At 40.5% G+C, this 27,341-nt stretch overlaps 1 protein-coding gene across 10 annotated transcripts in view; it reads right to left on the bottom strand.

Annotated features, from left to right (window-relative positions):
- Positions 1 to 27,341, bottom strand: part of RASAL2 (RAS protein activator like 2) — a 254,018-nt gene that overhangs the window by 72,014 nt on the left and 154,663 nt on the right. For 9 of the 10 annotated variants that reach the window (XM_063134272.1, XM_063134281.1, XM_063134231.1 and 6 more), the window contains one exon: positions 11,099 to 11,205. In XM_063134272.1, the coding sequence (XP_062990342.1) occupies positions 11,099 to 11,205 (107 nt within the window). Of the gene's footprint in view, positions 1 to 11,098; positions 11,206 to 11,855; positions 11,878 to 27,341 lie in introns of those variants that run through there. The other variant, XM_063134308.1, reaches the window with a different exon arrangement.

The raw sequence follows: 27,341 nt of genomic DNA, 5'->3' as shown, positions 1-27,341 counted from the left end.
GTGGAACGAGCTCCCCAGAGAGGTCCGCTTGGCGCCTACACTGTACTCTTTTCGTCGCCAGCTGAAGACCTTTTTATTCACTCAGTATTTTAACACTTAATTTTAACTTAAATTTAAATTTTACTGTTTTAACTCTGTATTTTAATCCTATATCAACTTTGCTGTGTGGTTTTATCCTGGTTGCGCTTTTTATACTGTATTTCGTAATTGTGTTTTAACCTGTTGGGTGTTTTACTGTGGTTTTAATTTTTGTGAACCGCCCAGAGAGCTTCGGCTATTGGGCGGTATAAAAATGTAATAAATAAATAAATAAATAAATAAAATGCTTAGGATGAAGAGTACTAGCTGTAGAATCCACACAAGGTTTCGTGCTTAAATTGATGCTAGAAATGGTGCTCCCTAATGCTAAATGGGTGGGAACAAGCTATGGTTACTTTAGTCTTGGGGGAATTAGGCACATGCTCAAAGGTTCACTGTCCACCCAGGTTGTAGCTGGAAGGACGAAAATGTTCACTAAGATGTGACATGGAAGAAAATTGGTTCCAGGTCAGATCTAGTTCCAAACACAAAACAAATGATCAAGTACACATTATGGCATCACTGCAGAAATAAGTTTAGGGGGGAGGTGCAAAATATACCAACTTGACTCTGCATTTCTATACTACGTTTATGCCTTAAATACACCAGAAATGGACAGAGAAGTTAAGCTCCTGTTGATGTGCCTATTAATACTGCAGTAAAAACTTTTTTTTTTAAAAAAAACTGAAACTGCTTTGCAATGTAATCAGTAAGGTTCTTTTTGGTTTTCTTTATATATTGCCACCCCACATTTCAGTATGAACGGCAGATGTTTGGCAAAGTAAAATATTTAGTTTTATAAAGCCTGTTGCTAAAACCCATTTGCTCTGGATTCAAATGCAGATGGAGGTTACCAGTGGACAGGCTACTCCCACTAATTTTACCATCCCAACAACCTGTCTAATTTCCCCTCTTCCTTTCAGTCCTGTTCAGCTATTACCCATCCCTAAGGGTTAAGTCATATGCCCTTCAAATGGTGGGAATGCCAACATGAGTAGAATGCCTGAAAAGCAATTCTTGTAAGCAAGACTGCCCTTGAGATGGGCAATAAAGCAATAAAGACTGATCTATTCCAGCAGGCCTATCCAGTGAAATTTTAGAACGTTTTTAGGATGTTTTAAGGATGTTTTAAAGATGTTTTTAATCATGTATGGTATGTTTTTAATGTGTATTTTATATCATGTTTTTATACTGTTTGTTTTATACTTTGAATGGTTTTAGTTTTTGTGAACCGCCCAGGGAGCTTCGGCTATTGGGCGGTATAAAAATGCAATAAATAAATAAATACTTGCGTAATGAACGAAGTTTGTTTTTGCTGGGCCCAAACCATGGAGAATGAATCTTTGGTTCTCAAACTTCTGAGACACTGGACAACATAGCGATAGCTGGACTAATGTTGCTCAGTCACATTCATTCTTTTGACCATTTTACTTCCAGACTTGACAAACACAGCAGCCTTCATGTTGCCCTTTAGCATAAGATATTTTAGCTGCTAATCATGCAAATAAATTTTGAGTTTAGTTTTAGGAGTGGTTAATGATAGCTGGGCTGGTCCATGAAGTCACGAAGAGTCGGAAGCGACTAAACGAATAAACAACAACAATGATAGCTGATTTCACAACCTTTCCTATCCATACCGTCAAAGTGGGTCAGAGAAAAGATGGAAAGAAACACACATACAAATGGGACAGAACTGTAGAAGATTTGGATAAAAGCGGAGTAAATTGTATTCAACGAGGACAAGAACAGAGCAAGAGTAAAACATTTCTGGCTAGAGGGATCTGAAGGGATGCAAACAAATAGGAATTATTAAAAAGAGCTTCGGCTATTGGGCGGTATAAAAATGCAATAAATAAATAAATAAATAAATGAAAGAAGAGGAAGCCTTTTCTAAAGTGATATTTTACATGACATGAAAACGACTCCAAAAAAGAAAAGAAAAAGTGAACAGTATATGAGAGAAAGTATTAAGGTAAATGAATAGGGCAACATACATATACCCTTGCAGTATCATTTGAACAGGCAAAACTAAAATACACCTGTACTTTTTATTCATACAGTTCAAGCATATTACACAGAAGGAGGGGTGTTTTTTGCCAGTCCATGAGGCAATAACCAGATTTCATTTACAACAGCTCCCATATAGCACAAATCTTCAAGGTCAGTGATTCGGAGCAAATTCAGGAAATAGCTTCACAAATAATTCAATAGCTAGAAAGATTCATTTGTGTGGGTTGCTTTCTGCTTGGTAAAGCTATTATTCAAAAAAAGAAGGTTTTGATAAACTTTGCCTTGGCATCTATCTGAAAAGCATGAAATCAACCCAAGAGGAAGATGCTAAGCTGAAACAAATGAGTAGCTCTAGCATAACAAAGGAAAATTTAGGATACATGTCAGGTAAGATTTCCTACAGTTATGGTCCATTAGACAGTGGCAGTTCCACTCAAAAGAAACACTGAAAACTGCCAATTATCTGAGTATTAACTGGCAAATTTACAGTCGAGAATAAAGTTGTATCAACAAGGAGGATAAACGACATGTGTTCTGCACCCCTGACTTCTTGGGTATATGAACAAACAGCATTTCAGAAGAGATACTGTAGAATATAAATGGCTTGGCCATCTTTTGTTTTACTTAGTATGCTTTAAAGCAGGGATGGGGAATGTGGGACACTCCACGAGTTGTTTGACTGCACCTCCGTTGGCTATGCTGGCTAGGTCTTATGGGAGTTGCAGTCCAACCACAACCAGAGGGCCATATGATCCTCACCATTATTTTAAAGAAATAAAGGGTATACAAGTGTTCTTCTTGAGACAATTCTGCCAGCTGCCTTGAGTGCAATTTCTTGGCAGAATGGTGGGGGGTACATATCAAATAAATAAATAACTAAATGAATGAATGAATGAATGAATGAATGAATCAGAGGAAGACAGCTCCCAACGATTGGCTTCATCAGTGCTCCTACACAAATATCTGCCTTTCGTTTTCTTCAGGGAAGTCTATCTGGGCTTCCAGATCCATCTTTACTTGCTCTGTTGTATTTGCTTCACTTTGGATGGATGGACAGATGGGTGTGGTGCGGGGAGGCAGGGACAGAGAGAGAAGCTTGGCCAAGGCCTCATGAATGAGGCAGGTTTGAACTGGGAACTCCCCGGTTTTCAGACCAGTATCTTAGCCGCTACTCTGCTTCTAATTTCTATCTTTTTTTTCTGTATACATTAATAAAAATACAAATTTCCAGATTCCTGCCAGCAGGTACAGTGGTTTGAAATTCATCCAATGCAGAAAGGGCTGGACCAAAACAGAAACCCCTACATTTTAGATTGTAAGCCTATGCGGCAGAGTCTTGCTATTTACTGTTTTACTCTGTACAGCACCATGTACATTGATGGTGCTATATAAATAAATAATAATAATAATAATAATTTTATTCTAAGAAATGGCTTTATGCGGAGTCAGACTATTCATCCATCTACTGTCTACTCTACACTGACTGGAAGCAGCTCTTCAGGTCTCACACAGGAGTCTTTCCTAACCGGATCTGGAAATGCTGGAAACTGAACCTGAGATATTATCCATGCAAAACATCTGCTCTACCTCTGAGCTTCAGCCCAATCACTTATTCCATATAAGTGAAAGCTGCCAAGTAAAGCTAAGCTGAGGATATTCCTCATGCAACATTTCAAAAAAATAAAAAAATAAAAAATAGCAAACTCAGATATTTAAGTGGGAAGCTGAAACCAAATTTCAACTTTGAAGCTCTTAAATATGAGTGGTTCAGAAGCACTCCACAGCTAGAGAGCTATTTGAAGAGATTCCTCAAAAAGAGAAAAGGGAAAGAAGCACTCACATGCAGTACATTATGTAACTGTAAATAAAATTTTCAAATGCTGGACAAAGGCCCATTAACAGTTGTACAGTTGAGTGACTTTCTCTGTATGCATGCCACTGTTTAGAGCCTAGATAGATAACTGTGGAAAATGTACTGGAAGTGAATGTTCTATTCAGAACTGAGTTTTTAAAATAGCCTGTCTGTGAAAAAGAAAAAGAAAAGTACACGCCCTGAATGCAACACGTTTATAAAGCCTTTATTTTGAGATTGCCAATCTGTTCCTGAATATGATGTCATGGATCCAGGAAGTAGGGGCAAAAAGAGGTTATACTCCAGTTTATTACATTTTTTCTCCCGTTCTTTCTTTCAAGGACCTGGGGCACATTTCTCCAGATTAATTCCATTTTGTCATCATAATAACTCTAAGAAACGTTAGCTGAGAGTCTGTGGCTGCATTCAGACATAGTGATAAACCAGAATTTCTGAGAATTCTGGCTTATCATTCATGATAAGCCAGAAGCAAAACTGTGAAGCAAAAGTTTCCCATTATATCCACACCTGAACTCTGGGTTTGCCACTCCCCTAACATACCAGAGTCTGAAGCCAGAGTTTGAAATTGGTTTCCCATTCCTGGTTTGTTAGGGGAGCGACATGGCAAGGTCTAGGTTCAGATGTTAGTGGGAAGAATTTGCTTTCTCAGTAATTTTTGCTTAATTTAATTGCTCCTGCAAGTGGGAGGATCCAAATGGGACAATGGAGCCAGCAAGCGTGAGGATGCTGCTTGTGGATGATAGACTAGAATTCTTGGAAATTCTGGCTTATCATTATGTCCAAATACAACCAGTGACCCACTCAAGATGAATCTCAGGGCCGAGCTATAATCTGATTCCAGATCTTCCTGATTCAAGTCCAACCAAGTCCACTATGCCACAAAATGTCTTAGTTCAGACAAAACGTTTCTCAACGGTGGTTTTAGAACTTCACAGTGAAGTTTTTACATCACCGTTGAGAAATGTGTTGTCTGGAGGGAAAACTCCACCCCATGGTGGAGTTTTTTTTTAGAAAACACTCCATGCTGAATTACCATGCTGTGCAGAGGAGAGTTCCTGCACAACCATTGTGTTGTCTGTAGGGCTCTGTGGAGTTTTCTGTTGCGTGGAGTTGACTTTTCCCACTGACTACAGAGTTCCCTTGCAAGAGCAGTGAAAGCAGCAAGTGCTGCTCTAGGAGAGCCGCCGGGAATGGGTTTTTGCAGCAATGGCTGATGGGATACCATAAGGAGGACTGGGAGAGGAGAGAGGGTGGAGGAACTGTCAATCAAATGGCGTGTTGCCTTTTACACATCTCCATGGGAGCCCATAATCACACAATGGTGGAGATAGAACATATTGTGTGGTGAGTACCTCTTAAAAACTCAACCACTGAATGGAGTTTTCCCACTGCGTAGAGAAACATGTTGTCTGAACTGAGTCAATGGACCTGTTCAGACAACATGCTAAGCCATGGTTAGGCTGCTAACCCTTTTGCAGCAAATGGGTAGTGAGCGAGTTTAAACTATGGTTATATAGCCACCATGGTTAGGGATGGTTCACACAACATGCTAAGTCATGGTTCATATGACACTCTAAGCCATAATGTTTTGCTCAAAATACTTAAACACCATGGCTTAGCATGTTGTCTGAACAGGGTCAATGTGTACAATGTTCCTGTGGCCATGAACAAGAAATTTGCCCACTTTTTGCCCATTTTGGATGACTTTTGGAAAGGGGCACAGCACATACTGCTCATCCTACACAAAATCTATTTCAGTCCAGAGAACATGCTCTTCTACCAGGCCAGGACAGTGTTGCTGTTTTTAAACATTTCTCCATATTTTGAGTTGGGGGAACGTAAATGAGTCTGGAAGCAGGAGGGATGGCTAAATTCATTTGCCACACAAGAAAACTCCTAGATAATTACAGTGTAACATGGATCTGTCCTGTAGAGTCATTATTTTAATGGTTAATCCAGTCCTATGCCAAATTCTCCAGTAGAGAGTTCAAAAATCAGTACTTTTGTCCAGTACTGATTTGCATGTAGCCATGTTTCCGTTGCGTAGAAGTACAAATTTGCCAAAGTAAGAAAACCCAATTGCAAGAACTGAAACATCTTTGGGAACAGCTTCCAGACTCATTTACACCTATGGGATTCCCCCCCCCAGTCTGTTCTTGCAACAGTTCTCAAGATACTGACTTTCTTGTACAGTGAATGTAAATAATCCAACTTTTTATATCAAAGCTTACAAATCAATAAGAAATACATTGACTACAGGTCTCTCCTGTTGAGAATAATTTCATTTGCAGAGACAGCAGGGTGTTTCATCTAGTGATGGGCGAATTGGATTAATTTGTAATGGAGCTTGACATATGAAATTACCGTATTTCTTCGATTCTAAAATGCACTTTCCCCCCATATAAACACCTCTAAAAATGGGGTGCGTCTTAGAATTGCTGTTGCATTTATTATTCCTTAGAATCAAAGCTTTTTTTCTGTTGGTGGTACTTAAATTAGTGTGCGTCTTACTCGATGGCATCTTAGAATCGAAGAAATACGGTATTCTCTCACCCCCTGAATAACAACTCAATCCACTTCACCCTCGTCAAGCCCAATTCCGAATTCAGTCCCTACTGCACTGTTAATTATGGCATCAGGAGCATCATGTGGTCCAAATCCTCACCTCCATTAACCACCCCTTTCCCACTTGCTTGACTTGAGAAGAAGATTCATAGAGGTCAATATGGTGAACTGTAATGATGAAATTTAACATGAAACTCTCCCCACGGCCTGAGTTTGATCCCAGCGGAAGCTGGTTTCAGGCAGCTGGCTCGGGTCGACTTAGCCTTCCATCCTCCCCAGGTCGGTAAAATGAGTACCCAGTTAGCTGGGGGAAAGGGAATAACAGCCGGGGAAGGCAAACGCAAACCACCTCGCTATAAGGCCTGCCAAGAAAACGTCAGCGAAAGCTGGCGTCCCTCCAAGAGTCAGTAATGACTCAGGGCTTGCACGAGAGGTTGCTTTCCTTTCCTTCTAATGTATCAGTAGTATTGACTTTATACATTTATGGACCTTTTAATGTAAATTCTTAGTGTCTCTTATTTTAATTCTTTGTATTAAAACTAACTTTTACATATTTGTGGGCACCTTTTAATGAAAACCTTTTTAGTATCTTTTTGGTATTTTACTTCTTTGTATTGTAATTTTTTTGTGTGCTTACCTGTGCATTTGTAAAGTTGATATTACCATGATGGTTGAAACAACAAATAAACAAACACCTGCTTGACAATGTGGCAGACAGATTGTGATGAAAGGCCAGGGAGAACTAGCAGGAGAAAGGGCTTGCTAGAAATAGAAACATTATAGGCCTCATCCTTAACTGGCTTGGATGCTCCTGGAGCATGCTTAGGAATGTCATTTCAGAATGTGCATGGGGGTTCTATGTCTTCCAATGTGAAAATGATGCTCAAGAGCACCCAGGCAGTTTAAAGCATGGGGCCTATATGGTCTCTCACGTGTCCAATGAGCTCTCTTTGCCTCTCATTCCACATTCTGCTTGGCGTGGATAAATTTGCTTGGGAAGTGGGGGGAGGGACAGAACTGGCCAAGGCGCACTGGCTGGCAGGCAACCCATTTTGAGCTGGATCTGAATTTAGAGGAATTTGAGCTCAGCTCATAACGTACTGTGAAGGTTTGAGGCCTACACAGGCTTGGGTTTGGTTTAAGCCTGAAGCCCCAAAAATCTCCTGACAGGAGGGGGCATTCTTGAGTTTCATTTCCCCCCCAGTTTAAGGTTACCTAATAGTTTGGTTTCAGTTCTGGGAGAGGGTATAAAAAGGGGTGGAGTTAACTGTTCAACAGGAGAGAGAAGAACTACAGAGAGAGAGACTCTGAAGAACAGCCAGGAGAACGCTGGAAGGGGCTCTAGGCCAAAGCCTACAGGTGAAAGAGTAGATAAGCTAGAAGAAACTGCGTTTTTATTTCTTTTATTTCTATTTTAAATGCCTTTTAAAGTCTTACAGCTCTGTTTGAGTAAATGCCTTATGTTGATGTGTCTTTGCCTTATATCGTATAATCTAGTAAATATTTGTTGTTAAAACCTGGTGTTCAAGAGTGTCATTTACACCACGCCTAAAGCCAAAACCCCACGTTACTAAGAAGAGAAAGTAAAAAGATATTAGATGAGAAAAAGGGCTCTTGAAGAGGTAAGATATCTTTAAGGAGCTGATCAAGGGGTCCAGGTAACGGAGGAACCTTGACAGTACCACAGAAATGGCAGTTCATATTCTGAACTTCCTCAGGTCCAAATTCTTCTTCGTTGCTAATTACATCTGATAACTGGGATGCCATCTATCACTTTATACCAATACACACTTTACCACCCTTTTCAATGAGAACAGAAGAGTGGAAAGCAAAGTTTGGAACAGAAATTAAGTTAAGATGTTCAGAATAATTTCAAAATAAGTGGCAGCATTCTTGAGGAGCAAGTGAAAGAGATCTTCATGATTGCCAGTTGGATGCTTTGTAAACAGAATGCTGGATAGATGGACCCTTGGACTGATTCAGCTTGGCTCTTGTACATGTTCTCTTGAGAGCACTTTTCCAGAGTTTCTAAGTGGCCTGGTGTTGCCATCAATTCATGTGCTGGCTCTTTTAAGTATGTTGGCTAAGAACTGTTGCATTGCCATTCAAAACTCAGCAGAGAGGCCCATGAGCACCAACACTTCTCCCATACAGTCCTTGGCCTTTATGGGCAAACTACGGGAAAGCACCAAGTAGATTAAATTATTTCTGAAGGCCAGAAAAACACATCTAAGAAACTATCCAAGTGTGGAAGAGCAGCAGGTCCATGCCCTCACCATGGATACAACAGATGTGTGTGTGTGTCTGTCTGTCTGTGTGTGCATGTCTGTGTGTATGTATGCATGCATATTATGTACATGTGATACATAAACAGAACACATATCCTATAAAAGGAAAGAAAGGGCCATTATGGAAATCCTGGGCACTGTGTATACAGCTGTGTGCATGTCTCTTTTGACGGCAAGGAAATGAGGCTGTACGATGTGCACAGAGCTATTGGATTCTAAATGTGTGAGCACACAGCCCGTTGGTTTTAAGTTAAGATTTGAGATAGCATGATTTCTAGACATGAGCAAGATTGATTGGCTGAAGTGCCCAAAGAACCTCATTAATTATAACACATAGGACTACTGAGGAACAAATGAGCCACTCCAGTTGTTGTAAATTCTCTGTGTCTGGAAATCAAGTCGTGGGAATGGGCCCTCATGCTTCAAACATTATTTGTAAAATATGTATTCTAATAAAACACTTTGAAAATATATGCGAAAGTAAAATTGCCTTAGGAAAAGTTTGGGAATTATGGCTGATTCTGAGCCTCAAGAAAATATTATTGTATTAATCGTACAGTATTGATCTGAGAATATACTGATCACTGGCAGAGTTTAGTAAAGATTAGAATCATAGAATAGTAGAGTTGGAAGGGGCCTAAAGGCCAAGTGGAGAGTTTTATTTTCCCAATGTGAATTCTCAGGAGGTTGAACAAAGGAACTACCCTGCTCCTGTGTCAAAAGTACTAAATGAGCCACAAACCACTAGGATCCCCCCCTCTCTCTTTCTCAATACTCAACCTGATATTTCATATACTGTGACATAGCCAAACCTGAAATAACAGGGCTTATTTGTTTCGGATGGAGCTGTCATCAATTTAATAGCCATTTTTTTTAAAAAAAGTAAATGCTCAAACATTGACTTGGATTTGGATCCAGCCTTATTCAGACTTTACTCTGAAATCAATGGGGCAAATTACTCATGATTAACTGACATATTGATTTCAATGAGTCTACTCTAAGCCTGACTAAATCTGCATCCAGCCTTTGGTCTGAAGGACATGTCTAATTTTCATTAAATATTGAAGCACCTTACATTAAATGAAAATTGAAATTGTCTCTTGTTAAAACGAATCCATGATGGTATGTACAACATTTTAAAAGGGGGAAATTTCAAATAGACAAGAACATAAATAAACTCGTAACAATGGTTAGCTAGAAACTACTACCCTCAATATTTGGAATGGAGTAAGAGGAAGGAGAACAAAGACAAGGGATAATGAGAGAGACAAGGGGGAAATGTCTCAATAGAAAAAAAAACCCAAAATTATGTGAACAAAAGGTTCTTTCCACAGTTTATTACTGACCATTAAGTAGACCATAAAAAGACCAGATTATTGTAGCTGAATGCTGCCTTTAAAAAAGTGTAACTCTATTTGGTATACTGTTTAAAAAGCACTTCAGCTTAAATTTGATTTGTGCTGTAACTGACTCCCCTTCTCTCAGTAAAATAACAGCAGAACAGCTACAGAAATTTGAGACTGGCTGTGCTGTCAATTTACTGTAAAAAAACAAAAAACTGGGAAGAAAATCCAGCTCTTTGGATTAAGATTAACAAAATCAAATAATTTCCAACTAACCATCAAGGTTTACTGAAGCAAACTGAAGGCCAACACACAAGCCTGTGATGATAAATTCCCCTATGTGTGAAACAAGATGCAGATCAACAATATTGCTTTTTCACCCGCTGTGAAGAAAAGACACTGGCCATGAGAAGCTCAAATTCCAGTATATTTTTAAATTGTAGGCTGGCCTTTGGCAAACCTGTTTTAAAAAAACATTGTAGAAAATGTAAACTTTCAGTTCCAGTACACATGGGACTCTTCTCGTGACCTCCTTTCATGGAAGTAATCTTATGGTGGAAAAAGTAGGCAAGTGAGTCTACCCAAAGTTGGACAAGGAGAAGGATGTGTAATCCGACCTAACCATGTTTCTATTTGGTAAAGAGCAAAAGTCTGTCAGATTGATATTGGAAGCATTACACTAATACTGAAATCGGTTCATTATTTGATTTGAAGTCATTTATGGTTTTGGGTCAAGCACTAAGAAAGCCAGGATTTCAGGAATACATTTTGGGTCCATTACAATTTAAATATTTATCTGATAACTTCTGATAACACATCTGCCTTTTGATAGCAGAGTTCTTAACCTCAAATTGATATGGTATGCTTTTATTTCATAAATCATTTTAGTCATAACCTGCAGTTCAGATGGGGGAGAGGACCCTCATGAAAGGAGCACTTACCGGAACTTTGAATGGAGATGTGTTTGATGCATCCATGGGGTTGGTTTTGTCTGATGTGCTTGTCCCTGAGATACTCCGTCTGCGAGGAGACCTCTCTGCTGGGACCTCTACGGAGAGGGGAAAAAGAGATGATGAAAAGGAAAGAACATTTTCCCCAAGCACAGGCACATTTTTCACTATTTACAAGTTATAGAAACTTTACTCTTGTCTGCAAAGCAAACATTAAGCTCCATCCTGGACTTGCCTGCAATTTAAAAGATTCTGCTGTGCTCAATGCTCACTTGGCAAATTTACAACACACACATTACCTGCAACACCAAAGTACTCTGCTTAAAGCCAGGCATGAAGAGAGTTAATTCTGCCAAATGCAATCTGTGAAAAAAGGAAGCTTCTAATATACATTGTGCTGGACACAATTTGATAAAGGTCAAAGTTCAGTCGCATGCAGATAACTTGCCTTAACTGACAGTTCAGACAATAATCGTCCAAACTTATGCATGTTTACTCATATCAAGTCCAGCTGAATTAAATAGAACTTGATCCAAAGTATGCATGCATAGGATTGTTGCCTAAGGCTATCAAAAGATTCTTACACTTGATGGTAGATAATATAAAAACACCTCTACAGATAGGTCACTTTTGCCTTATTCTGCTAGCATGACCTTTAAATCTACCGAAACAAACGAGACAGATTCTTTCCTGATTTTACTCAGTATTATATGTACACATCACAGAGAAAATAATAATACATAGATACCTTTATCACAACTGCTGCCCATCTCCAGTTCAAAAACCTAAGCTTAAAGGAATCCAGCTTAACTGAAACACACTGAGCACAGAATAGGAAAAAACACATCCTAAGAAAAAGTCCATTGTTATCTCCTGGATCGAAAAGGAACGGAGCAAACTATGATTCTGGTGGCTGGCATTTTTATTTTTTTTTACTCCTGCTGTTCTCCTTTCAGGAGACAGATGCGGCTTAAACTTCCATTTCTGGCCTCCTGGCCCTTGGGATCCGTGCTACTTCCACTTAAGAGAAAGCCGGTTTTCTCCCATTCTTCCCCCTCCCTTCTCTACAGCTTGCAGAGAGCAAGGAGGAAACGCACGAAAGAAGACTGCAGCTATTCAATCAATCGTTCTGAACGCACATCCTCCTCATCAGTTACTTTCAGGCTATTAACAGACACCCAACAGCGAGCATTCCTCAGTTACAGAATATTTCCCTATCTGTCCTGATCCACGGCATCAAAGGAGAGGCACAATCAGCCAGGTTCCGAAGAGTAAGGTTTTCTTCATCCAAATATAACCATGACAAATCCCCAGCAAATCCTTCTGCAGTGTTTTCCTGTGATGCTTTTGGAAAATAGATTCTGATTTTATTAATTCTACCGCACAGTGCATCCATGAAGAGTTAAAGGAAACAAAATTTAACATGATGAGAGATGGGAGAAGAAAACTGGATCCTGCTGAACTGTTAAGAGCTTCACGCCTTCCCTCCTCATTGAAATGTAAACGTCGTTATCTCTAAAACTATCCTGCAAGATGCAAAAAATGGGTAAAAGGCGAGAGAGTTTGGGACAGTTTCCAAAATTATTTGCTTAGATAGGCAAAGAAGGATCACAAGAAGAAATAGGCAGGCCAACTAGAAAGAGAAATCTAAAGAGGCTGATCTCATTTGTACAGGAAAAAAACCAAAAGTCTGCAACAGAGAACCTTTAACGTCCACGAGCCCTTCAGCATAAACAGGCAACTACCATAGGGTAGGATCTCTCTCTCTCTCTCTCTCTCTCTCTCTCTCTCTCTTCAGATCTAATGGTGTGTTCGCTATTGCCTTGTTTCAGGATTACTATTTTTGGAGTCTCTCAAAAGCTTTTGTAGAGATTGTTTGTTTTATCCTAGGTTATTGCTTTTATCCCCTAAAAAGTTTTTTTTAAGAGAGAGAGAGAGAGAGAGAGAGAGAGAGAGAGAGAGAGAGAGAGAGAGAGAGAGGACCTATACTGCTGCACATAACACAATGGATAAGTTCATAAACATTCTTGTCTCCTTTGAAAAACAAACAGGCAAAAATAAAAAATAAAAAAATAGTGTGTATCTGGATTGGAAGAGAAGATGTGCGTTTTACTCCAGTTCAGGCTTAACCAAATATTGCAGTGAGGCTTGGCTGGTTCTGCTAACATGCTCACTCAGGAAAACTGTTCAACATCATCAAAGCACCTCCAGTAATTTAACACAGTTTGCTGGATTTTGCAGAGTCATACGTGAAGAAACAGAAGTCCTCCTGTTACTGTCAACCACGGTAAAGAAAGAAGAAGCTAGCTTAAACGAAGCCAAGAGGAGGAAAGAGGAAAACCCACATTTGCCCACTCGACTCCCACCTACCCAAAATACATGACCTTGAGATAAACCCCTGGGGCTGCCTGCAAGGCTCACATTTCAGAAAGGCCATAGATATGAATCGAGGAGGGGAGGAAAATATTTCCAGACAGATAAAATAAAACTTCAAGATCTGAAGTGATGGACCAGTTGTAGCAAAATAGGAAGGCTGCAGTTAGCTGTCCCAGGTATTTATAACTGCACGTCAACATGCAGAAAACACTGCAACTGCTGCTTCTGTGCCCTTAAAATGGCTTTTCTGCTGAGTTGGGTGGAAAATCTATACTATTGTGACCAGGCCAAAATTAGATTGTTGCCCTGCTCCCCCCGCCCCATCCCCATGCATGCTACACAGTGCTTCTGCATTATTTTCACCTGCTCTAAAAATCAATGCACCTCTCCATCTTGAAATATTAAATTACCACAATTCACTGCGTGAGTCACTCACTAGGCCCAAGACTGAGGCACAGATCATATTGCCTCTACGAGTGAACAAGAGCCTAAAACCTTTAATCTGTTCTCTCTCTACAGCTGAAAAGTAGATTATCAACACGAATCATCAACACAAGTGCACAAACATGTGCATGTACACACACACAGAGTTATGAAAGTAATATTCATATTTGTATTGTTTTGCTGTTAATATTAAAATGAAACAAACCCGAGTAATTATACACAAAATGGCAGAAGCCTCCAAAGACAAATTATACAACATCATCATCATCATCATCACCACCACATAATAATAATAATAATAATAATAATAATAATAATAATAATGCACTTTTTGAGTATTCAGTGTTTCATATGCCTTCTCAGTAATCCTTACAACAACCATGTAAAGCAGGCCAATATTATGTTCCAGCTGGACATCAGGAAAAACTTCCTGACTGTTAAAGCAGTACAACAATGGAACCAATTACCCAGGGAAGTGGTGGGCTCTCCCACACTAGAGGTATTCAAGAGGCAGCTGGACAACCATCTGTCAGGTATGCTTTAAGCTGCATTCCTGCATTGAGCAGGGGGTTGGACTTGATGGCCTTACAGGCCCCTTCCAATTCTACCTCTAACCGTGTTGCAGATAGGGGTGAGGGCAGAGGCTGAGGGATGGAAGCTTGCCTAAAGCCACCTAGGGATAGCTGAGGTGAGACATGAACAGAAACTCTCTCGTGCTCATTGTAGTCTCTTAGCCCCTACACTCCAGTAACTCTTCAGGAACAAGTCAGGAGGAGAATGGTTTTCTTCAATTCAAAGTGTTACAACCCTACTGTAAAAGAGTTTCTATTAAGGCAGTAATAAAATATGAAAATCACATTTAGCCTTTAGAATCTAGGCCTTGGAGCACCAAATGATGCACTGTCAATCCTCTTCAATCAAATATCTAGCCAGCAGGCATGTGAATTTCCTGTAAATAGGTTTTCTGATTTAGGAACCTTTAGTAATTTTGTTTGAGTTTACTGGCAACACAGGCCTAGGCTGTCCTGATCATTTTTCTACCTCAGGCCTAGCAAGTTTATCTTACTCAGGCCCAGTCCTTGGGGTTCTAAACTGAAGTTTAGGAGCACTCTTTATCACGATTCGCTGAGGTGATCAGATGTAATGCCAAACCATGTTTAAGGGAGTCAGGGAGTCAGACGGTGATAATGGCTGAGTTTGCACAGCACAACAACCCACACTCAAGGCTGAGTATGGATTGTCGTTGAACAATGGGTTGTGTTGTGTGAACCCAGCCATGCTAACAAAATAGGGTTTGTTAATCACAAACAACCCATGAAGAGAATCCATGGTTAGTTGTTGGGTTGTGAACTATGGATTATTCATGGTTAACAAACCATGGTTTATTAGTGTGGCTGGGTTCACACAACATAAATCAAGGTTCAACAGCAACCCGTGGTTCAACAGCAACCCACACTCAACCTTGAACGTGGGTACTTGTATTGTGTGAACCTGGTCATTGTGTGAGAGGAGAGGCATGGGCCACTTTAGACACAATCACAGCTAGAGCTAAAGCTAAAGTATAGTGAGCATTTGGGGAGTATAAGTCTGCACTGGACCTGTTGCAACAGGAGAGACATTTTGATTCACATGTCTCCTGCTGCTCCAGTATACAGGAACTTACAGAGAAGAAGCAAGGAAGGGCCAGGCAGGGTTCAAAGAATTCCTGCAAAAGGAGGAGGAAGTGTGAAGATATGCCTGATAAGGCACTAGCAGAGGTAATACATGGGGCGAGTAAGCAGGAATTTCCCTGCTATGATCCAAATAAAAGCCAAGCATCAATATAGTTGTAGATCAGAGGGAGCAAACTGGGAAACAAGCAAGCAGAGGATGGCTTGCTGGAATGGCTGCAGGAACAGGCAAGCGAAGAAGACCCATATCAGGGCCAAGCAGACTACAAGAGCAAGCAAAATAGACTAGGAATGGACTCGTGAAAGGGATGCAATATTCCATAGAATATTAAAAAAAACCTAAGATTACGCAATTAATTCAAAGATGAAGACTTGTTTCCACGAGCAGCTAAAGTCAACAAGAATGATCAGAAACTAAACAGGCCGTTATTCTCCTGATCCGTATATTTTCTGTATATTCACACATTTGTAGAGGTCTGCAACAAAGTTCAAGGCTCAACACACAAAGTTCAACACACAATCCTGAGTTACAGTTCAATAGAGAAATAGTACGTGTGAATAACTGGAGAAATATGACTGACACAAAGTATAGGAAACCATTAAGATTTTTACATTTCTCAGGGCACAGCTACATGTGACAGAAGGCGATGCAGCGCTAGGAAAGGAAAACCCTTTCCTCTGTGCCATTTTCCTGATAAAAATGTCACGATGAAAATTGCCCCTGAACCAACTATTTGCTCCATGGGGAAGCATATGTATACCTGCCTCCCAGCGCCATGGTCCAGATTGAATCTCCCATTGGACTGCTATTGAAGTGTTAAGCAGCAGGAGATCCAATAACGGATCTCCAATTGCCACATCTAGTTTTGCTCTCAGTGTCTCGAACGGGTCAACAACCTGGTGTCCTCCAAATGTTTTGGGACTACAGTTCCCATAAACCTCAATCAGCATGGCCAATGCTCAGGGATTGTGGGAGTTGTAGTCTGCAACATCAAGAGGACACTAGCTTGCTTACGCCTTGTCTAGAGTATTTGTAACATCTGATTTCCCAATTTGCCATATGAAATACAACTATTTTAACCTTCTGCCCAACTATTAGGAGCTGTAAGAACGCCCTAAAATGAAACAACATGAAGTAATGAAAAGAATAGTTCAGACATGTAAAGTATTTATAAAAATGTATTAGAGTTCCTTATTTACATAACGTTCCTGATAAGGAAGATGACAGCTCAGCTTTTTATTTTATGGGTGCCGCTGATCTGAAAACAAGTTATAATTAACATAATTCACAAATCTTCCTTTGGAGATTAGTTCTCTGCAGAACATTATTGTGTGTTTTTTGTATTTTAGTACAGTCTAAAGGAGGGTTCTTTGGTGTCCAAATGGTAATACTGGATCAAGGAAAGTAAACCTGTTTGAGTCATCCCTAGAGTGACAGAGTGAACAAAGATGTGAGTGGGAAGGCAGGAGGCAAAGAATCACACTCAATTACAATTAGCAATAGCCTAATGAATTGGTGAGATAAGCTGAAGATGATCATTCAACCTTATTTAAATAAAATAAACAGCTTTCCACTATGGAAATGAGCCTAGGCAAGCCTCAGGCTTGTGTGCTCCCCAGTCAAGACAAGAAAAAAATCACTTCTGTTCTCAACAAAGGCCTTAGCTAGACCTAAGGTTTATCTCGGGATCGTCCCGGGGTCCCTGCCTGATCCCGGGATATCCTGTGTGTCATTTACATGAACAGGGATGATCCTGGGACAATCCCGGGATAAACCTTAGGTCTAGCTAAGGCCTAAGTGTGGATAAATTATGGTTAATGTTCGGCTTGTTCAGACAACACACTAAGCCATGGTTAGGCTGCTAACCCTTTTGCAGTAAATGGTTAGTGAGCATGTTTAAACCGTGGTTATGCAACCACCATGGTTAGAAATGGTTCACACGACATGCTAAGTCATTACACAACACGCTAAGCCATAATGTTTCACTCAAAATGCTTAACCATTGTAGTTTAGCATGTCGTCTGAACAGGATCATTAACTATGGTGAAGCAGGCCAACTTCAGATTGGGCCTGTTCGGATCACATGGTTTATTGTGGCATGCATGTGCCTCTGTGAGCCTCATATTCAAGTGCTCCCTTCCCTCTCCTCAGGCACGGGGTGATTGGAAGCTGCAATTTAGTATTATACCTAAACCGTGCTTAATCTTAACTACTGTTTCTTGAAAGCAAGCAGGTTCAAACCAAAGTTTACAAAGCTTGCTTGTTTCAGCAAAGAAGAATTGATATCAGGATAATAAATGTAGTGGCTAAAAGTGTGGGATTTAAATTGAGGAGTCCCCAGTTCAAATCCCCTCTCAAATAAGAATCTCACTGGTCTGACCTTGTGCAAATATACGAAGGTAATTTATAATAGGTCAGACCATTGGTCCATTCTACTCTGATAGTGTTCATCTTTTCCACCCTTGCTACCTAAAATCCTTTAACTGGAGATACCAGGAATTGAATATAAGATCTTTTGCTACTAGAGCTAAACTGAAATACACACTCTAGCCTCACAGCTTTATCCATCAGCTATAGTTTCCTTGTCTCCCCCCACCCCACCCCTCTGACACTGTCCCAATGTTATTCAGCAGGAAGGCAAAGTGTCCCTGCACTGCCTAGGCAATACAGTGATACTTCCCTTTCTTCCCACACTGTGGTGCCTCTTAATACAGTACATGGAGAGAGGGAGAGCTGCGTTCAAGGCAGTTGGACAGCTCTCCTCTCTTTGTGGACTGCAGAAGTGAATTAAAGGCAAAGTTGAAAGGCAGGCAAAGCATTTCCTATAGAAGCCTTTTAATGTATCGATACCAGCTCATCATCTCTTTCCCTCCTCCTCTAAATTGGCTTCATATACATATGGGCATATGGAAGTGTCTTATACTGAGTCAGGCCATTAGTCCATGCGGCCTAGTACTCTCTACTTGACTACTGGCAACCCTCCAAAACCTTAGGCAGATGTTTTTCTTAGCTCTGTTACCCATTATCCTTTTAAATTAGAAATGGGGCTTCTGTACTGAGCTATAACCCATCCTCCTATGTCACATAAAAGGTCGGCTTCTGTAACACCCACTCTCAGCCTAATTTACCTCATAGGGCTGTTGGTAAGGATCAAATGGGGGGGGTATCCATATATACTGTCTTAATTATCCCACCTTTTTTCTCCAAGGAACACAAGGTGGTGTACATAATCCTCCTCCTCCCCATTTTATCCTCACAACAACAATCATGTGACGTAGGTTGCATTGAGAGTCTGTGACTGGCCCAAAGTCACCCAGTGGGTTTCCATGGCTGAGTGGGGGTCTAGAAACTGGATCTCCCAATTTCCAGTACAACACTTCAGCCCCACACCACACCGGCTCTCATACCACACTGGCTCTCTTGAGCTCCTTGGAGAAAGGACTGGATAAACATGTAATAAATGACTAAGAGGTAACATTTTATAAGAAGATAAAATGAGAATAGACGTCAGACACTTATTTTCCAGAGCTTAATATTTCAGAAGTCAAACTTACAATTATGGAGCATCAAATATGCTGACCTTCAGAAATGCCTTGTTTCAGTACCCAAAAAGTCTCTGCTTTGAACTGACATCATGCAATTATAATATGGCCAACAACAGGGTAAAGAACTGGGCAATTCTGAGACCTTTATAAGGCCCATGGATATTTGCTCAAATCAAATTCTCTTTTAAAGAGCCTGAACATGTTAGTAAAAAGCTTGAAAATGGAGCCTCTCTCCAAGGGATGAAGAACAAATGAAATGTTCCTAATATTTATTGTGATTTTGCAAGTAATGTTTTTTTAGGATCATGGGGCCACTCCTGATGTAATATTGCAGCCATAGGAGTATTTCTGGGTAGGTACCCAACTATGTTACATGGATGACAACTCCAATCACTGCTGCAGGTTACACTACAAGCAACAGTTCTGTTAAACATGTCACTGGTATTCATCTGGAAGACTTACATGGTAGTTCAACCCAAAATTTGTGATAAAATTCATCACACACACACACACACACACACACACGAGTGAAAATGCGAGCCACAGAAGGAAGTTCTGATGGATTTTCAAAGGGTTACACAAAGTAATGAAGTTTAGGCCGTCCCATGGCAATCAGCCATGATAACTAAATGGAACCTCACACAGCAGAATACCTCTGGACACCAGAAACTGGTGAGGTATCATAGGAGAAAGTCATCAACATGCCCTACTTGTGAGTACCTAGAAATATCTGGCTGGACGTTATTAGAAAGAAATTGCTGGACTAGATGGATAAGAGTCTGATCCAGCAAGGTAAATCTTATGTTTCAAAACACAAAACTTAGGGTGAATCATTTTCGACTTTTAAATTAGCTTAAAGTTTATTAAAAAGATGTGATACATCACCTAAAACTGTCTTTTCCCAGGTGAGCGAGTTCAAGTTAGATTCTAGCAGGCCAACAGATCTGGACAGCAGCAGACTAAACAGTGATTACATAGTTAAAAGTCTGTGCTACATACCTATCACTTCAATTTTTATCTATTTAATAGAGATATATTTTAAGTTGAAGCCAAACTTTAGAACTTACACCTTTTTACAGAATGTGATTAAATGCATTCCTCTGACTATTCCCAAATGAAAAATAAAACCCATCTAAAGAAGTCTCTGCCGTTAATAAAATGTTGAAAGAAGAAGTATTCTGAGCCTACCGTACCAAGAAATGACAGGAGGCTTCGCTCATCTTCTGTGCTGCTATCCAGCCACTCGGCCGCATCTCCAGGAGAAAGGAGACTCATTCTCCAGCCAGAAAACTTTTCCATACAGAAGACAATGGCCGAACGAAACAGGGAAGGGAGAGTGGGAAAGTGCAGATGGTCTTGGGTGTCCAGTACTTAGCCTATTGACTCAACTGAACAAAATGGAATGGAAAAAATAATGGGCAACCCGGCCTTGCTCCTAACTCCCTAACTGGCAGACCTTTCTGATGAAGGGGACATGGGTAGGAGCAAGAGAGAAGACTTAGCTACAGTTTCACAGTTCAGGCAGGAAGAGCAAAAATAATGTGAAAGGAGTGGGGGGCCTATAGCTTAAGATGATAAAATAGCATTTGAAAATGTAACGGCACAGAAAGACAAAAGAAACTGGCCCCAATGCAGGAAAGAACAGAAAGCCATGCAGCACAATAAAGTGTAATATAGGACTGTCTTCCTTTTGAGGGAAGGGGAGGGAAGAAAAATAAAATTTCAAGAGCTTTGTTATTCAGTTTTCCAAAGAAAGCTAAAAGAGCGTTTAAAACCCCTGTTAACCACCAGAGAGACCTGCATCGCCACCAGTCCCTTTCCTGCTCCAGCTATTATTACAACAGCATCGCAGCCTCTCTTACAACGCATTTGCTCATGCAATGGCAGGTTGATCAATCTGTGAATAGGAAGAGCCCCTCCCTCTCCCTCTCCCCCTCCCCCCTGCATGGCGGCTGCATTGATCGACAATAATGGAATCTGTTTCTGACTGCCAACAGCAGCATTAAGGATATTAGAACAGCTCCTCTTCCTCAGAATGAGAAGCAGCCAACGCAAGCCCGGCTCGACTTCGGCCTCCTCAGTTAATAGGGCTCTCCCCCACCCTTTGGGGAGGACAAAGAAAAGAAGGGTCAGGAGAAATGAGTCTTGTTAGCAGGAATCAAAGGAGCCATAGCTACAGAAAGAGAGTCCGTTTAATTGACAAAAGGAGGGAGCATTACAAGGCTGCCCTGTCTAGTGAGTGTGCGCTTGTCCTGCAGCTGTGCAAGGGGTGCTTACTATGCCCCTTTGCGGCACAGGAGGGGGGAGGGAGGGAGGGAGGTTCGGAAGATATATTTTATATGACCTAAAGGGTCATTTCGCAGGTTTGTACAAATGAAAACAAGGACGAGCCCTGACAAATGAGGGACGCCTGGGCCTCACAAATCAAAAAACGCCTTTGTCCCCAGGGACCAGACTGATGCTCTGAGAGAGAGAAAAAATAATGCTCTCTTTAAAGGAGCAGGATCCCTGTTTACTATTTTAAAGCAAATTTACATTAAAAAAAAACCACACCATTTCAGTGGATGCTGTGCTACCATCAGCCCCAATTACAGACTGCTTTTTGGCAACAAAAAAAGGGAAGAAAGGCAAACATACCAATTTAGTGGCAGGGAATTAAAAAACCTGAGGGTCAGCAAAGCAAAGAATTACATTCAAGCTAGCAGAGAAAGGCGTATGGCATCAATTCCCAGCAGGGGAAAATTCCAATTACTTCGGCATCCTGTTGCCCGTAACATTAGCGTAGGGGGCAGATATTTTCATAAAGTCTCAGACTAGCAGATATTATGCGAACGCCACTGTTAATGAGAGAATGGGGGCCACAGTGTTGAAAAGAAAATGCCACAGCAGAACTGAAGCTTAGTTAGCGGCTCACTTGCTTAAGTTTTGACAGTGATGACACAAAGAATATCTCCCTGCCCCGAGTTTTTCTAGTATCCTGACCAGTACTATCCTAATTATTTTTCTCCCTCCTCCTCAGAGAAATACTGAATTCATTATGTGGCCAGCAACTAGATTAAAAATCCAGCCACTTTAATTAGACAACTTGGTGATCAACTAACTCTGTCTTAACTAAGGATGAATTGAGAGCTACTAGACAGTATAAAACTCAGAACCCCTCCAATTCTTCCCAGCTTTCTAAAAGTTTTAAAGAGGGAGATACAGCTTACTTTGTTTTTTCCCAGTATGTGAACTGCACTGGTTTCAAGGCAGTTTGTTTCCCCTTAAAGAAGCACAAGCCTTATTGTAATCAGTTCCAGTAGTTTGTTTATTAAACAGATTTTTCTACAGATTTTCTGACAAAGTTGGTATGGTTAATTGAAAGGTACTTCGTCGCTCTTTCAGGAGAAATCTTTAATACAAGACTGAAGGGGAAATGAATAGTTTCGGTATAGTGCACATGTTCTTTACAAGGGAGGGACGAAGGCCAGGTTCTTAGTATTCAAACCAGACCTGCCAGTCTGACTGACTGCCAATCACAGGAGTCAAAGTTGCATGTCACTTGTATCTTCAGAGCCAGAGGAGGACACTGAGGCCTGCTCATATATAGATCCAATGATCTTACTAGGCTAGTTCCCAACTGAGAGACTCTGAGAACCACAACCAGATATGGCATAGGACACTGGGAATCGGATACCCAAACAGTGTTGTTGCTGTTTTAACTGTAATGCAGGCGCAGTGAATTCTGATTTTGACCAGAGCAGCCCTCCACTAAACTTTTTTCGCAATCTAACTTCACAAGTTATTAGCCCCACTGGGTAAAAATACAGTTACCATGCAGGTACATGTAATTGGAAGGGGGAGGTATTTAGATCAGGAAAACGGCCAAACATTTAATGTCATTGCTCTAACCAAAATCAAAGGCCCTCGACATTATAAAAGTAAAACATTGGGAGATCCAACCAGAGATCTTCCACATCACATCTGTTCTGGTTGTGGGGCTTAAGCCCCAGGGTCCCTGGCAACCCTCTAAAATTCTGGCAATGCAATGCATGTTAGTAAGGTGTTAAGGCAACCTTTGATTTATTTATTTTTCTTAGAGAGAGAGAAGATGGGAAGAGAACAAATACATAGCTGCACTTATGTAAGAAATGTGTGTAGGAACAAAATGTACAACCAGCGAGTGTTTTTCTAATTCTGATAGAGCAGATTATGGCCACGTTCTCAGGTGGTAACCCTGTGCCCGTGCTGTACCACTTCAATGAACGTGGGCACGCGCATGACAGAATGCTTTTTCTATATAAAAAAAGACAAACCTTGACACCACACAGAAGATGGGCAGGTCAAAAGCAAGGGCCCTTTCCTTGGGAGCTGCACTCATGAAAAGACAAACTGCAAGTAAGTTCTGTCAATTTCTGTTGTTGTCCGATTTTCATTTTTCCAATGTTAAGTTCATTTCATTTGTTTCTGCATCAGTTTATGAATTAAAAAACATACCTGCACAATTTATATACATTTTCATGCATTTCTTCTAATATACATATTTCCCAACCAATATTCACCAATACAATGCATTTTTATTTCCCCTAATATATTTATTTATTTATTTATTTATTTATTACATTTTTATACCGCCCAATAGCCGAAGCTCTCTGGGCGGTTCACAAAAATTAAAACCACAATAAAACACCCAACAGGTTAAAACACAATTACGAAATACAGTATAAAAAGCGCAACCAGGATAAAACCACACAGCAAAGCTGATATAAGATTAAAATACAAAGTTAAAACAGTAAAATTTAAATTTAAGTTAAAATTAAGTGTTAAAATACTGAGTAAATAAAAAGGTCTTCAGCTGGCGACGAAAAGAGTACAGTGTAGGCGCCAGAAGGACCTCTCTGGGGAACTCATTCCACAGCCGGGGGGCCACAGCGGAGAAAGCCCTCCTCCTAGTAGCCACCTGCCTCACTTCCTTTGGCAGGGGCTCACAGAGAAGGGCCCCTGAAGATGATCTTAAGGTCCGGGTAGGTACATATGGGAGGAGGCGTTCCTTCAGATAACCTGGCCCCAAACCGTTTAGGGCTTTAAATGTCAATACCAGCACTTTGAATTGGGCCCGGACCTGGACTGGCAGCCAATGAAGTTGTAAAAGGACTGGCGTAATGTGATCTCGCCGGCAAAAATATATTCATTTTTGTACACTTTTATGATTGGAGAATTGCATCACAAAATTTAGGAAACTAAATATCAAGGTATTCACCATATTTTAGTTTGGATATTGATTCAGCAAGTGGGAATTAGGTAAATTCACCTTAAAATGTAAACTGCATGAATTTCACATTTTTGCGGGCTAGTCATTTTTGAGTATATGTAATATATATTTGCAAGAGTACCTTACACACATATGGTTGACCACTTTGGCCAAACAAGAAAATTATTATGCATACATTTTAGCAAAGGGCAGTTACTTCTTCATTTGGTAAGCTAATTTCCAGTTTTTTCAAGTAGTAATTTCTTTGGCTTCATTTTAAAGATGTTGATTCCATTTTTGTCCTTGTCAGGATAGTAGCTTAATCCTTTTCCTTTTGTTAGTATGTTAGAAGAAATGCCATATACAGCACCATGTACATTGATGGTGCTATATAAATAAATAATAATAATAATAATAATATATTAATAAACTTCCCAATTCAGTCTGTTCTTCAAACTGGGCCTCACTCTTACAAAGGGATGCTCAGGTTCGCACAATCAAAATAGCCCACTGTGGGTTGTTTAAGCCACTGTGAGACTCAGTGAGTGTTGTCCAACATTTTGCATATTCAACCCTCAACTGGGGGTTGTCATGTCATCTGAATCCGGCCACGGTGGGTTATGCAATGGTTAAACAATCTTCAAAGACCTAGATCAAATCATGGATTATGCAAGGGTTATTTAGCCATCACATAACCCACAGTAGCTGAATTCAGATGACATGAGAGCCACCGGTCAGGGATCGAATATGCAAAATGTTGGCCAGCATTCGATAACACGTGCAACAGCTTCTTCTATTCATAAATAAATTATGCAAAACCTGAAATGCGAATGGCCTTTCTTGAGTCATAAACGGTTGTGAAAGTAGTCTAGGGGAAATAGCTTTATAATCCAGGATTTCTTTACAGAGAGACTCTTGACAATTTGCATGTATCATGGAAAATCATTTGAGACAGGTGAAAGAATAAAATTCAAAATGTCTCTTTAAACCATCTGACTTGTATATGCCCTTTCTCCCAAATTTTAAAACGCCACTCTATTTGAAACCAAATTTACTAGAAAAATCTAGGACAAGTCTTTGAAATAAATACAGAGACCTCTTATATCAAAACATAAATATACAACTTGTTACATTTATACATGAGGCTCGTGTGGTGCAGAGCGGTAAAGCAGCAGTTTCTGCAGCTGAAACTCTCCCCACAGCCTGAGTTCGATCCCAGCGGAAGCTGATTTCAGGCAGCTGGCTCGGGTCAACTCAGCCTTCCATCCTCCCGAGGTCGGTAAAATGAGTACCCAGTTAGCTGGGGGAAAGGGAATAACGGCCGGGGAAGGCAACGGCAAACCACCCCGCTATAAGGCCTGCCAAGAAAACGTCAGTGAAAGCTGGCGTCCCTCCAAGAGTCAGTAATGACTCCGTGCTTGCACAAGAGGTTCCTTTCCTTCCTTCTTTACATTTATACATATTTTGCTACCCTATGGGTTTAGAAGTCACATTCTTGATAAGCAAAACTTCACAGAAGTTAAGTAGGAGCATTTTATAAAGCAATCTAGTAAAATGATCATTCATAATGCATGCAAACACTGGAGCTCTGACAGCCATGGAGAGACGCTACATTTGCACAAAACGCAGGAGTGCTAATATTATAAATCAAAGTGCATTAGCATTCTATGCCTTAAAGAATCACAAGAGGCGGAGACATGGATCTCACTCAAACCAATCCAAGGGGTCTTCATTGACTAGCCTTGCTGTAGTCAATGACTCCTTTCATGGCAATATGCACAATCAATATTGGGACACCACTGAAGTCATTCCTATTAAAATGTCTAAAGATAATTAAATGCTAAAGAAAAATGATGCATTTCTTGTACTGGAAGCTGTCTGCTTTGTCCCACTCCACAGTAACAAAATGGACAGCCAGAGCTCAGAATGCCTCATCGCATCCTAGCCCCGAGATCCACCAACCAAAGTCTGGTGCAATCCACCAACTGGAGTTTGGTGTACATGTAGAATTACATTTACATTCGCTTTCAGAGCATCTGAAAAGGCTGTTGCCCTTCAGCTCCTCAACATATTTCTAGAAATGGATGAGTTATTTTTTAAAGCACCATTCCCCTTTCCTCCTCTACAGACCTGATGTTGGTTAATATACCCATAACAAGCTGAACTAGCTGGCTTAATGAACAAAGTGCTTTCAGAATTAAGGGTGGAATATGTTATGTCAGTCATCAACCCAGTCCCACCCCTCTTGTCCTTGCCTGCTCTTTTCAGATGGTAGGGAAATCACAGGATTGTTGGAATCAGCTGAATGCTAAGCTCCTCCTCTGCTGTACTGCGACAGGCCCAGCTGCAATGATCAGTTAGGCACAGTCTGTATCATTATTAGTACCCTAAAGCAGAGCACCTCAAAAAGAAAATTAACTGCAAATGCCTTTTCTGCCTTAATGCAATCAATCACAATTTTGCTACCCATGAAGCATCATCACACACATAGCATTAAGACAGCACTCACTTTTCAAAATTCCTAATCCTACTGTCCTGATAACATCAGTATCAAATTAATCCACTTCCATTTTCATCCCAAAAATATTAATGTGAGTTGACTACTCCTGATTTTCCAGGGTTGTTCCAGTGTTGCTATCCAACATGCCTTTGTGTACAGAGAATGCTACATTTGGCAAGACTAATCCATCTTGTCAATAAATGTGTGTTTGAAAGGATGGAAACAGTTGTTCCAAATTCCAATACAGACTGTGTTAAAAGATAGGGTTAATTCTCTTCTGAGCTGTTCTATTTGTTTTAATTATTTATTGAGTAAGTTAATGGGGATTTTTGCATTGACCTTTGACCAGAGAATGCTTCCATGGACTCACCCTATGGCCTTAGACAAGATATTTTACCTGGCTTGCCATTTCCGGATGTGAACATGGGAATAATAAAGTGACGGAATCCATTCAGGTTAGTGTGAGGG

This window comes from Elgaria multicarinata, chromosome 1 (genome assembly GCF_023053635.1).
Source record: "Elgaria multicarinata webbii isolate HBS135686 ecotype San Diego chromosome 1, rElgMul1.1.pri, whole genome shotgun sequence".
NCBI lineage: Eukaryota > Metazoa > Chordata > Lepidosauria > Squamata > Anguidae > Elgaria > Elgaria multicarinata.
Note: the sequence above shows the minus strand (reverse complement) of the source record. Positions and strands in the feature narration are given on the sequence as shown.